Source organism: Panthera tigris, chromosome F3 (genome assembly GCF_018350195.1).
Source record: "Panthera tigris isolate Pti1 chromosome F3, P.tigris_Pti1_mat1.1, whole genome shotgun sequence".
Lineage (NCBI taxonomy): Eukaryota > Metazoa > Chordata > Mammalia > Carnivora > Felidae > Panthera > Panthera tigris.
The window spans coordinates 14,217,178-14,231,447 of NC_056678.1; the positions used below are offsets into that span (position 1 = coordinate 14,217,178).

At 49.7% G+C, this 14,270-nt stretch overlaps 1 protein-coding gene across 1 annotated transcript; it reads left to right on the forward strand.

Moving 5' to 3' along the window:
- Positions 1-2,973: 2,973 nt before the first annotated feature.
- MYOCOS (myocilin opposite strand) lies at positions 2,974-5,172 on the forward strand. Its single transcript, XM_042976868.1, is given in 3 exon segments — positions 2,974-3,040; positions 3,043-3,070; positions 5,031-5,172. Coding segments are annotated over 3 exon segments (237 nt in total).
- The last annotated feature ends 9,098 nt before the right edge of the window (positions 5,173-14,270 follow it).

Below are 14,270 nucleotides of genomic sequence, written 5' to 3' on the forward strand. Positions count from 1 at the left end.
GTAGACATGCTCCGCGAGGTCTTACCATTGCTTCAGTTTTCCACGATGAGAGTTGGGAGGAAGTGTTGAAGGTTTGAGGAGAGATGAGAGGTTTCTAGGCTTGGGATAAGCACCCACTTGAAGTTTGCAGTCATGAATTTAAAGCAAGCCTAGTCCGAGGGCGCCAGGTGGCTCAGTCAGTTAAGCATCCGACTTCGGCTCAGGTCATGATCTGACAGTTCGTGGGTTCGAGCCCCACGTAGGGCTCTGTGCTGACAGCTCAGAGCCTGGAGCCTGCTTGGGATTCTCTGTCTCCCTCTCTCTCTGCGCCTCCCCCGCTCATTCTCATGCCTCTCTAAATAAATAAATAAACATTTAAAAGAAGAATCATGTTGGCAGTGTAAAGTCGTCTGGTTTTTCTACAGAATACATGTTTTCATTTTATTTTACCCATGTATGTGTTTTGTGAGTGGAAAAACATAGTTGTTTCGTTTATAAACTTTGATGCCAGGCTGATGGTGTTTTGAACACCAGGTTTACGAGCCGCGGCTTCCTCCTATTTTGGTCAGTGTAGAGAAAAAACCCTCTTGCTTTAATATTACCAGCCCTTCTTCTTACCTATCTGGACTGTAAACTTCGTGTTCAGATGTCTCGATTCAGAAACATGTCTTAGATAAGTACAGACCATCCTAAAGGATGCCTAGCGTAGGGAGGTAGGGACTGGCTTTGTGTCGCAGCTCATTGCTTTAGATGTATCTGAATGACATCACACTTCCCAAGGGTCCCTACCTAAAGCTCAGATGTTGTTCTCCAAAGCCATTGTGTCAAAACAGCAGCAAAGCAACACAAAACAGACCCTTTTAAGAAATCCATACCGTCCCTGTGTCCCTTCTGAAGTCGACATGCAATGATTGCTTCTGACATATTCGAACACGATGAAGATAGTTTACATTTTGCACACCCCTCACACTCGAGAGACTTTGGTGATCCTATGGCTCCAGAAAACCGGAACACAATGCTATCACAGATTCTGACTCAATTTAAGTCCTTGTCGGGCTCCCACGAGGATCTCAGCACTCTGCCAAGCCCTGGGATGGGAGGGAAGGGAAAAAAGAGCTCCCACTTTCAAAACACATATTTGTGAGGAAAAGCCTTACATTCATGGCATTATATGAGGGGGAATATATGTATACACATATATTCATCCTGGGGCTAAATGCATCTATTTAAATATTTTTTTAAAGTTTATTTATTTAGAGAGTGCGAGCAGGGGAGGGGCAGAGAGAGGGAGACAGAGAATCCCAAGCAGGCTCTGCACTCTCAGCACAGAGCCCGAGGTGGGGCTCGATCTTATGAACTGTGAGATCATGGCCTGAGCCAAACCGAAGTCAGAGGCTTAACCGACTGAGCCACCCAGGCACCCCTATCTATAAATAATTTTAAATTAAAAAGAACAGGTAAAAACGAGGCATTTTTGCAAATATTTTCTCAACCCTCACTCCTGCTCTAGGAGAGTGTGTCCCTCCCCTTTTACAGGTAAGAAAACCTGGGCTCATGGAGGTGAAATCACTTGCCCAAGATCACTCAGCTCAAAAGTGGGAGTCCGTGAAATCAACGTCCGTTCCAAAGCCGGAGCACCTGCCACGTCAGTGGAAGTGCCAGGATCCTCAGGAAGGGTGCGCGCAGTGACTGCTGGGAGGGGGGTGCACGGGAATTAGCTTTTGAAAATGGAGTCATTAGATCACACGTCAGATGTCACATTTACAGGGCGTCTGGGGCAGCGCTTCCTGGTGGCCCAGGCGGCAGACTGCCCTTCCCTGCTCTGCACTCAAGACTCACCTCCTCCTGCAACATCTGTGAGGATTCCTCATCAAGGACACTTCTGCAGGGAAAATTTGGGTCAGCTGCTACCTTCTAAGGGCAAATCAACCCCATTAAGCCCAGTTCCCGAGAGAGCCTGACTACCGGGGGGTAAAAGACCGGAAGAAGCGAGCCGATGGCAGTGGCGTTTTGGTCTTTTCCTTCTCTGAGGGTGTGGGGTGTAGCAGACGTGTGGGTACAGAGTCTGTAACAAGGGCATTTCTTCAAGGACCATGAGCTGAAGTGCGGACGGGGTCACACGCTGAGCTGATCTGGGATCAGAAGGTAACTCAGTTGGCATCCTCCTAGGAACGAACTTCTCCAGCCAGATCCGGCCGCTGAGCTCAGGTCATCGCAATTCACCCTGGAGGAAACAGAGTGTCACCTCGAGAGTGAGCTCCAACAATGGAGACTCCTCTCCTGTTCCTGAGGCAGAACTTGGGGGTTCCTTGGCTCTGCAGTGGAGTCCTTGAAGCCGGCCGGGCCGAGGCTCAGATTCTGGCTCTGTGCCCCTGGGGAAGCTACCGAATTTCTCCACTGCTCAGTTTCCCCATTCATTCCACGGGGATCACAGCACTTGGCACAGTTACTGTGGTTAGCAAATAAGATAACATAAGAGGACATCCAAGGGGGACCGGCACTAAGTGGGAGGCCGCTGTTACCTTTGTCCTCACTCTCAAGCCCCCAGGGTCTATGCCACGTGCATATCTAAGTACCTGGTCCGCCCCCCGCTTTGTCCCTGTCCCTTTCCTGTTCTCTAGAAGGTAAGCACTCTGGGAAGGAAGCTCCGCGTGGGTCAGTGATGCCAAACAGCGCTGGGGGGGCAGGGGCTCCGTGGGCGTTGCACCTGTTACAGGGGAGGCAGAACGGGACAGGGCCCAGCTGCGCTACCTGGGGATACACCGTCCACCTCTCTTTCACTTCAGCTTTCACCTAGGGGTCAGCGCGACTGCTCTGGATTTTGAAGCGGTATCTGCCTCACGACAGGCGGGGCTGGGGGAGGGGGGTGGGGGTGGGGCGGCAGCAAACGTGCTGGACCCACGTGTGACCCGTGCAGTACATTTACTGGCGCTTGTATCTTAGGTTCGTCGGGGCGGTGAATCTAAATTCCTGGAGTCCTCTGAGTGCAAGGCCATGGCTCGGAAAAGCACGACAGACCACGACAATAACCTACTTTACGGAGGAGACCTAGGCTCCGAGGTGAGAGGCGCAGGGTCACCGTGGCCCCCAGGTACTTGAGAGCGCTCTGGCTCGGTTGGGGGTGGGGGGTGGGGCGGAGCATAAATGCTGATCCCCACGGGGACCCCTGAAACTGCAGGAAACATTGCTTTGGGGGCATTCAACTGCCTTCATCCGCTGCTTCGGGGCAGGTGTTGTGGCTGAGACACCGCTTTGTCACCCACCGTGGGAAACAGACTAACCTGGTCTTTCACGGACCCCGCCCCCCCTCCAAAACTTGTCCCAGCCAGGCCATAAGCTCCCTGCAGGCAGGTCCTTCTCCTCCCCTCCGCCACCGTGCGCCTGGTGCCCGGGACTGTGCTGGCCAGCCCTTAAAAGAGGCGCTGACACCACGGGGCAGCCAGACCCTGTGAGGCTGTGGGAATTCTGGACCCACTGTCTGACCCCTTCCCCTGATGGTGTTTAGCAGTCGTTGTTTATCCAAAAATTAAAACTTAACTGGGCAACTTGCATTTTCCTTTGCAAACTCTAATGAGCCCGTGACAGCCTCTGTGGGGTGTCCCGTCCTGTCTCTGGTCTGGTCTGGTCTCTGGCCCAAGACAGCTGCTCTATGAAGGTGTATAAAGAATTATTAGGACTCCCATGTACATGAAAGCGAAGCTCTATTGAAACTGATGTTTGGGGGATGGACAGCACCCTCTGCTGAATGCGCAGTGGTCATGGGTCCATCACGAGACCTTCCCGGGGGAGGGGTGGGAGCCACACGCTGGGGGAAGTCCTGGCGCTTCTTCGCTCACTTGCAGCAAATGCCAGTATGTTGCAAACAACGTGTGTGGGTTAAGTGGATTTACACGGTGTGTTATCTGCTCTTAATGAATGTAACCCTCCAAAGGGACAAGCAGCCTAACGGCATTTCTGCCAAGAAACCTGATTGAAGTCATTTCTAATCATGCAAATGTGCATAAACAGCGAAAATTGGCAAAGCTTGCTGATTGGAAATACGGACCTCCGTCCAATATTATTCACAGTGCCTCTTGACCTTAGAGTTTTGGGGGATGTAAGATATTGATTAAAAATATTCTATATAATTTCTTCACATATATGGGGTGTCAGAAACCTATACTGACAAGGGTACGTGGCAAATTTGACCCCACTGGTTTAATCCGCGAGCGTGGGCCTTGGTTCCCAGGGGCTGCGGTCACTGTGCTCTCGCACCTACTGAGAAAGGAAGAGATTCCACACCTCTGAAGCCTCTCCTAGCCCCCCTCCCCGTTTACTTCCTCCATCAGCAACATTAGGGATCAGGTCTGACTGGGGGATGCGGCAGGGGACGTGTGGTCGGGAGATCTGAGTCCGGATTCCAGTTCTGCCTTTTCCTGGCCGTGTGACCCGGGTCCATCCTTTTGTGTCTCAGGCTTTTCAGTGGACAAGCTTACTGGGTGGTGTGGCCGAGAATCTGCAGGTCATTAGTTTCTAGCCCCAAGTTCCTGGAACAGAGCAGGTGTTCAGGGAATAGTTGACTCTGAATCTTTAAGCCCTCAACAAGCCTAGTCCTACTCTCTTGAGGGCAGGGTTTGCCCAGCCCGGGGAAGAATGGGAACACCCTGGTGTATACCCCAGCAGAAGGCAGGCTTGGGGGAGTGCAGGGGGAAAGTTAGGAGAGGCGAAGTGAAATTGTCTGGGCTGGCCAGAGAATAGCTGGGATGCAGAGCCCTCGGCCACGATGACAGAAAGCTGGGGGGGCGGGGGGAGAAGCGGGCACCACTGCGCTCTGAGAAGAGCTGACTCGCAATGAAAGTGTAGAGTGCATCTCCCTCTTGCCAGGATAGATAGTTCCATCAGCCTGGGTAAAGGAGTCAGGAAGGATGTCCTTCAGAATGTGGAGTGGTTCTCTTTAGGTGCTGGGATCTGGAGGTTTCTTTTTCTTTTTCTTTTTTCTTTTCTTTTTTCTTTTCTCTTCTCTTAAAAAATCCTATGTGTTTAAATAACATTCAGTGTGCCTTTCCTCCCAGAGAAGAGCGATTTACCAAGAAAAGTGATGAAGCCAGGGAGATGCTTTCCAATCTGGATTTGGAACAAGTCCATTCTAGCAGGGCAGGCCCTACGGTACCCCCAGCCCCTCTCTCTCCTCCAGTGGAGGACCACAAGGGCTAAGGGGGCTTTTACATCACTCCAGGAAGGTTCCCATCAAGTCCTTGGGTTTGGTCTTTGAAGACTGTCTTGGAACATCTCTGCTCTTTCTTTCCTGTTTTTCTTTTCTCACAACCACCGTTGAGTGTTGGCTATCCTCACTAATGTAATTAGAGCAATTTCTGGTTTTTCAAGTCAGGTCTCCGATATATGTACACGTTTGATCTTTAATTCGTGCCATTCTGCAGAGCATTTATGGTAGTCAAGTGTATCAGAATTTTTTTAAAAATCAGGCTTCGATATTTGTTATTAAATCTGGATGAATGAAAAGTCCAGGACTCTGTGACTTTAAATCTAAAAAGAATTGAGCTCCAGAGAACCATAAGATATTTGGGTTTTCAGAACTCGGCCTGGGACGCTACAGTTTTATGGCCTTTCGCACTGATTTAACTGTGCCGCGTCCCATCTCCTGTGCAGGATGCTTATGTTTCACATTTATGGACACTATTTTCAAAGTGTGCCTCCAGGGGATCTCAGTGAATTTCAAGCTCTAACAGAAGAAACCTTAACCTGACTGCTTTTCACAGCCCAGTGCAGAGTAGGAAAGGAGTCGATCGCTTAGACCCCATGTTCAAGGCTCTCCAGCAACCCCAAAGCACCGCTGAGGACTTCCAAGGCTTTTCTGAGCAGTTTGAAAGCATCAGCGATGCGATCATTCGAATCCACGTATGGGAAATGTACTGAGGGGCCATCTTTGAGTTCTTCCACTTCATAGGGTCCTTGTGGGTGTCGTCTCTCCAAGCCTGCCCTTAAACACGTGCTCTGGTCCCCCTACCCACATAGTCTGTGGGCTGTGCCTTTGGTCCGGTCAGGTTCCTTACCTGCGGTCTGTCACGGCAGCGTGGGGCAGGGGCTGGGGGCAGTACGCACGGGGTGCCTGTCCTTGCCAGCTGGGTGCTCCACATACACATGACCTCATCCTCAGATGAGAAAACAAACCTACACTGTCCAATGGTGTAACCACTAGCCACCTGTGCCTACATAAGTTTCTTTTGTACATGTTTGTTTATTTTGAGAGAGCGAGAGAGAGAGAGAGAGAGAGAGAGAGAGAGAGAGAGAGGATGGGCCGGGGGAGGGGCAGAGAGGGAGAGAGAGAATCCCAAGCAGGTTCCACACTGTCAGCACAGAGCCCTACAGGGGGCTCGATCTCACAAACCATGAGATCGTGGCCTGAGCCGAAAATCAAGAGTCAGACGCTTAACTGACCGAGCCACCTAGACGTCCTGTGGCTACTTAAATTTTAATTCATTAAAATTAAATAAAATTCACTTACCCCGTTGCACTAGCCACGTTTCAAATACTCAGTAGCTGTGTGGGGCTCGTGGCCACCATGTTGGATGAGGCAGACATAGAATGTTCCTATCTTTATATAAAGTTCTATTAGTGCTGGAACAGAGGTTAAGTGACTTACTTGTTTAAGGTCAAACAGCCAATGAAGAATAGGATCCAGGAGGGGCGCCTGGTGGCTCATTTGGTGAAGCGTCCGACTCTTGATTTCAGCTCAGCTCCTGATCTCAAGGTTCATGAGATTGAGCCCTATGTTGAGCTCTGCCCTGACGGTGCTGCGCCTGCTTTTCTCTCTCTCCCTCTGCCCCTCCCTCACTCTTGCTCTCTCAAAAAAAAAAAAAAGAAAGAAAAAGGAAAAAAAAGAGTAGAATGTAGGAGGGCAAAGAGTGAGAAAGACTAACCCTTGTGGTATTTTATTTCTAGTTATTCCTGAGCCAACTCCAGGATGGTTTTTCTTCGGTTCCCTATTTTTTAAATACTGACCAAAAAATGAAAATTAAAAAGACTCTCTACTCTGAGCCAAGCACTGCTCTAAGGGCATATCACTGAACAAAGCCATCAATTCCTGACTCCATGGAATGTATTTGTTGGTTTGCAGTCGCCGAGGGAGCTTCCCAGGTGAAATCAGAAACCAGCCTGTGCGTTCAGAAGGCAGGGAAAGACGGGAAGAGAGGCCAGCCACCCTGGGCTGGTAGGTGGCAGGTTTAGTGGGCAAAGGGAACTTGCACACAAGGCTCATCTTGGGTGGCAGCAAGACGAACGGATCCTTGCAACTACTTGCCATGTCTTGAAAAGTTTATAAGGGGCCTTACCTGGGCTTGGTCACGTCTGCCATGTGGGTCTTTTCAAAACCACAACACCGTCTCAAGGCTGTGTCCTCGGAGCAGCCTCTGGGAGTGGGAAGGCAAACAGAACCCACATTCCAAGCACGAGGGAAGGAGGTGAGGAGCCTCTGATTGTGCCGGGGCCAGCTCACGGGCAACAGCGGTCACATCTCGTTGATGACTTTCCCCGACACTCCACTCCTCGTGACGAGTTCTTACAATCTCGCAAGCCCCACTCTTTTGCAATGGACGCCGAGTGGTCAGCAAGGGATCTCACTAGCGTGGGGTGGCTCCTGTGGCAGTTATCTGGTGCACTGGAGGCGGATGACACAGCAACAATACAGGTACATGCAAGGGAAATCACAGATGTACACGATGACTCCCCCAAATCAGTGACAAATTTTTCTACGGGAGTCTATAAGCTGAATCCCTGATTTATCAAGTCCCCTAAGCTGGAAGTCGGATCATTCAGGGTGTTCACTTGTGTCATATGATTTAGTAAAGATGACACCTTCGGGGCGCCTAGGTGGTCAGTCGGTTAAGCATCCAACTTTGTTCAGCTTGGGTCATGATCTCGCAGTTCGTGAGTTTAATCCCCGTGTCAGGCTCTGTGCTGACAGCTCGGAGCCTGGAGCCTGCTTCGGATTCTGTGTCTCCCTCTCTCTCTGCTCCACCCCTGCTCCTACTCTCTCTCTCTCGAAAATAAACATTTAAAAAAAGATGACACCTTAGCAGACTCATCAGGTATGAACACACAACATCTGTCTGGATAATGTAGTCATTTCAGTGTTCGGTAAGGACAGGCTTTGTTGGCTATTATTTAAGACTTGATAGGTCACTATAATAAGGGCTTCTCTATGTGTTCCCAACAGGACTATGGAGGGATCAAAGATGGTGGCCAAGTGATCATATCAAGCAAAGACAGAACATTTCCACCTGGCCTTGAGGAGAGGGAGGTTGGCAACTTTAGAAACGTAACCTGTTAGTACCTACCATAAGTGCTGGCTAGGGAAGGCAGCACTGCCAGAAGGGAGGAGATGAACTTGGAGTGAGATAGTCCAGTCCAGGACCCCTCCCTTCTCTCTTCTTTTGATGGTGCATGTTCCATCAGAGAGGGTACGTTTCAATAGATCTTGAGAGCAGATCCCATTGGAGACTGAGAACTTCCCCATCACCCAGCAGTCCCAAGTAATTCGTCCATCCTGGTGGGACATCCCATTCCACTAGATAACTCCTTCCTCAGGTGTGAGGGGGCTTGGTGTTCTCAGCAGCATAGCACATTCATACATGGTAAGCGTTGCATAATGGCTTCCATACCTTTACAGTGTTGTGTGCCTCCATGGGGTCTCTGGTCCGGCATAAGGGACAAAAGGCCCTACTTGTTGACCATTCGAGTGTATTAAGACTGGGACAGAACTTTAATCCACCTGACCATCGTTAGTAATGTGATCTTCTTTTAATATTCCATTGTTTCTCTCTACCAACCCTGCTGCCTGTGTGTCATAGGGGAGATGGAACCGCTGTTCAATGTCATGTTCTATTGCCCAGTCTTCCAAGTCACGACTTTTGAAATGTGACCCCCAATGGCTGTCTAGTTGATGAGGGTATCTACCCATGGTCGTTAGTTTTTCTGCTCCCCTAAGGGTGGCAGCTTGGTTGGCGTGGCTCCAGGGGAAAGCTTGGCTTAGGCCACACGCAGTGTCCACACAAGCCAAGGCATCTTCGGAGCCGTCCCGCAGAAGGAGGGGGCCCATATAACCAGTTTGTCGATCCCTCATCAGCTGGGAACTCTGCTGGATGGCCCCAGATTATTTTGGTAGTTGCCTTGGGCATTATTGAAAACAGGCAGGACGTGCTTCTACCGCATTAACCACGTCACAGAACTTCAAGGACAACCTGACATCCTTGCCAACATGCCACCTTACCGGGCCATGGTGGTGGCCACTCCTTCTGTGCACCCAGTCTGCTGCATCTACTGAAGAGTCAGCAGATGGGGTTCTTACCGAGTTAGGGCATCAACTTCTTAATTGCCAGGGGATGTCAACGCCTCGTGAGCTGAGACATGGGGAACAGTGAGGACTGCCTCAGGCTCTTGCAGATGCCCCCAGATGTCTTTCTACGTAGCCTGACCCCATAGGCTCATTCACGGTCATCCATCCTGTGCACTGTCAGAGCCATCAGTGCAAAGAGTGGACGGCCAGGGCTCATGATAATCACCAGCCAGGCTGCTCTGAGCCCAGCCTACTGGCTGCTGTGGGAGAGGCTCTACCCGGAGGAGTGCTGTGTGCACTGCCAGGAGCTGGTCCTCTATGGGGGTATGTGGGGCTCTGTCCCCTTTCAGAGCTGAGACCAATATCCTAGGGTTCCTTCCCCTTCTATGTTTTTCTCTGCCCCAATGGCCAGCCCACACCTTCTGGAGTCACAGACCCATGTAACTCAGCGACAGCCCTGCTTGGGAGATGTCCAGAGCTTTGATCCGCCTCGCTGGTATTTTTGCTTTCTCAAAGATGGCTTGTTGCTCTGATGCCCCGTCCCATACGTGCCCTCTCTTTCCCAGGGAGCATAAGGATCAGAGGCACTGTGCCAAGTGGGGATCAAAAGTCCTCCAGATTCCAAAATCCCTACAAAGACATGCACCTCTTTCACATTCTTAGGGATTGAATATGCTTGTACCTTACCGATCACAGCTTGTGGAACAACCCAAGTCTCATCTGACCAGACAACCCCCAGAATGTTATGGCAGTGCCTGGGCCTTGAATTTTCCGTGGTTTCACTCTTCACCTTTTTTTTTCTCACAGATGCTCCAACAGGGGCCCCTGGCTGGCTCAGTCAGATGAGCATTTGACTCTTGATCTTGGGGTTGTGACCTTGAACCCCATGTCGGGTGTAGAGATTACTAAGAAACAACAGCACAAAACGAATGCTTCAGCAAAGCCTGCTAGGTGTCCCACAGCTGAGGCAAATCCTCACATGTCTTTACATCATCCATGTAATGGGCTCACTTTACTGGTGGGGAAGGAGAATAGGGACAGGTCTCAGGCTGTGCAGGTGGTCTTGGGAGAGCACTTAAAAGGTTTATTATTGGGTCGCCTGGGTGGCTCAGTCAGTTAAGCGTCAGACTTCTGCTCAGGTCGTGATCTCACAGCTCATGAGTTCAAGCCCCGTATTGGGCTCTGTGCTGACAGCTCAGAGCCTGGAGCCTGCTTCAGCTTCTGTGTCTCTCTCTCTCTCTCTCTCTCTCTCTCTCTCTCTCTCTCTCTCTCTGCCCCTCCCCTGCTCATACTCTGTCTCTCTCTGTCTCTCAAAAATGAATAAAAAGTTAAAAAAAAATTTTTAAGGTTTATTATTATCACTCCTACATGAGGCAAACTGATCTTAGTTATCAGAAACCTGTCAGCGTATTTTTTTTATTGCATTTCCTTGAAGACGAAGCACTTTGACAGGAATAATTCCCCCCCCAAAGCATCAGAGTAAAACAGCAACTGTCTGCAAATGACAAAAGACTTTAAAATGGCTGTGGTTGGGGCACCTGGGTGGCTTAGTCACTTAAGCGTCCAACTCTTGATTTCGGCTCAGATCATGATCTCAGGGTCATGGGACTGAGCCCCGCATTGGGCTCCACACTGAGCTTGGGGCCTTCTTAGGATTTTCTCTTGCTCTCTTTCCCTCTCAATGCTCTCTCACTTGTTCTCTCTTTCTCTTAGAAGAAAATGAAAATAAAGTTTAAAACAATCTTGAAAATCAATGGATTATATCATGTCAGGAGATGATAAGTGTAATGGAAAGGAAAAATTGTAAATAATCAGACAGGGTCAGGAGGATTGGAAGTAGCAGAGGAAACAGCTGGTAAGTTGTAGTTTTAAATAGGAGATCTGGTTTGGCCTCCGTAGGAAGGTTCAGTTGAGTAAAGACTTGAAGCCTATGAGGAAGTTAGGCGTGCAGACATCTAGGCAGAGGGCATGCAGGGGCCTCAAAGTCAGAGTGTGTGCCTAGAGTATTCCGGGGAGGGCAATCAGGCCAGGGCAGCCTGGCTGGAGTAGAGTGAATTGGGGACATTCGTAAAAGGTGAAGTCACAGTGGTGGGAGAGATCATGGGGGACTTTGTAAGGACTCTGACTTTGACTTTGAGCTGGGAGGCCATGGAAGGCTTGACGGCCATGGAGGTCTGGAGGCCATGGAAGGAGGCACGATCTGCCTAATGGTTTAATGGGGTCATTCTGGCTGCTTTGTGAGAAGGCTGTCTGGGAGGAAGGAACAGAATCACCTCAGAGGCTGTGTAGCCATTCAGGAAAAAGGCAATGGGAATCTGGACAATTAGCAGTTGGCGTGGTGAGAAATGCGGTCCGATTCTACAGTTACATATTTGAAGATGGAACCGACAAAAGTTTCTGATGGATTTGATGTGGGGTTTTGGGAGCGACGAGTGAAGGATGACTCCAAGAGTTTTGGCCTGAGCAATTTTGGAGGAATGGAATTTCCACCGGCTCCTAGAAGAACAGATTCGGCAGGACTGAGAGGGGTGGGGTAGGGGAACTTAGAAATTCAAATTTTGCTGATTCGATATGCCTAATAGATAATTTTTTTAAGATTTTATTTTTAATCTCTACACCCAAGAGGTTTTAAGTAATCTCTACACCCAAGGCGAGGCTTGAATTCATAACCCCAAGATCAATAGTTGCATGCTTCACCAACTGAGCCAGCCAGGTGCCCCTGCCTAATAGACATTTAAGTGGAGAGATCAAGTGTGCAAATAAATATATGAATCTGGAGTTTAGGGGTAAGGTTTGGGCTGAAGGTATAAATCGGGGGTGGGGGGCAGTTATCAGCATAGATGCGGCATTTAGAGCCATGACGCTAGCTGAGACCAGAAGAATGAGTAGGTCATGAGGAGACCATAAATCGAGCCCAGACACACTTCAATCTTAAGAGATCGAGGCTATCTGGTTAATTTTATGTGTCAACTTGACTGGACCCAAGAGTCCCCAGATTAAACATTATTTGTGGGTGTGATGTGAGGGGATCTTCAGACGAGATTAGCCTTTGGCTCAGCGGACTCAGTAAAGTGGGCTGCCCTCCCCGGTGTGTGTGGGCGTCATCCAATCCATTTAGGGCCTGAATAGAGCAAAAAGCTGGAGGTAGGAGGAATTCACCCCTTTTGCTTCCTGCTTGAGTGTGGATATCTGTCTTCCCTCCTGCTGCACTGGGATTTATGCCATCAACCCCCCGCCCCCAACTCTCAGGCCTTTGGACCCGGACCAAACGACACCACCAGCTGTCCTGGATCTCCAGCTCGTGGGCAGATCGTGGGACTTCTCAGCTTCTACAATTGGCATGAGCCAATTTCTCATTCTAAATCTCTTTTCCTACCAGTGTCTGTACCTCCCACTGGTTCTGTTTCCCGACTAATACAGGGCAAAGGGAGGAACTAGCAAAAAAGGTCAAGAAGGAGCAGTCAGTGATGTAGGGGGAGTCTAATGTCCTGGAAGCTAAGTGAAGAAAGAGTTTCCTTCTTCCCTCTGTTCCTCCTTCGTTCATCCCCTTCTATCCCAGAGGCAGGAGTTGAGAGAAGGAAAGAACAGGAGTCTTGGGCAGGTCTGTGCAAGCAGGATTTGCCTCACCTGTCTCCCCACCCAAAGGTGTCCCCTCACATTCCGCTTTTCACTCAAAAACCCGGCAGCCGCAGGTGCTCAGAGGGGTGAATGAGTTCATGCATTCCTACTTCTGGGCTTTCTCTTCATTAAGAGGCTGCTGTCAGTGGGGTGCAGGGCTGATATCTAGTTGTCACGGTCTGAATTCTGTGCCCCACACCAAATTCATATGTCAAAGCTCTAACCACTGGGACCTCGGAATGTGACCACCTTTGGAGATAGATAGGGCCTTTACAGAGGTAACTGCGTTAAAGTTGGGTCATTGGGGGTGCACCCTATCCAATTTGACTGTTGTTCTTATAAAAGGGGAGATTAGGACACAGAGGAGAAGGAAGGCGGTGTTTAGATACAGGGAGAAGGCAGCATCTACAAGGTCCACTGACGCGCTGATCTCAGACTTCTGGCCTCCGGAACCGTGAGAGAAAAAATCCTGTTTTAGCCCCTCCATCCGTGGCCCTTAGTTATGGTGGACTGAGCTGACGAATACACCTTTGGAGAGCCATCACACCCGTTCCTCCACAGGCGTGGCATGCATAGCCTCGATGAGGATCGACTCTCAGAGGGGAAGAAAAGTTAAATTCTTGATTTTACTTTCCAAAGCACACTCTTTGTACCCCTCCCCGCCCCTGTTTGTGTGTGTGCTCACACGCTCTCTCTCTCTCTCTCAAAAATAAACATTTAAAAATTTTAATGTTTATTTATTTTTGAGAAAGAGCGAGAAAGAGAGCAGGGGAGGGACAGAGAGAGAGGGAGACACAGAATCTGAAGCAGGCTCCAGGTTTGTCAGCACAGAGCCCAACACGGGGCTCAAACTCACAAACTGTGAGACCATGATCTGAGCCAAAGTTGGACATTTAATCAACTGAGCCACCCAGGTGCCCCTATACAAACATTTTTTTTTTATTAAAAAAAAATAAAGTCAAGGTTTTGACTTTTAAGAGCTGGCACTCTTGGAAATCCAAAGGCTGAGCCCTGGTCTCATGAACAGTATTTGAGAAGATAAATAAAGGGCTCGACTGTCGCATCCCTGCCGGCTGCATAAAGCCTGGGGGAAGCAAGGGGAAAGGGGAGCAAAAGAGAGCTTAGATTCTAGAGCGTTTCTGTCAGGGCTTTGGGGCACACGATTTGGGGCATGAGAAGGCAGAGCGACTTGTTCTTGTGTCCAGGTAAATCCTGTGTAGGTGGCGAAGGTCCAAGACAAGTGGCCCTGCACCCACAGAAGAGCAAAAGGGAAACTGAGGTCGATCTAGGAGAAAGGGCCTGAGCACCCTGGGTTTCCGGGGGTGCAGGAGAGCTCCTGATG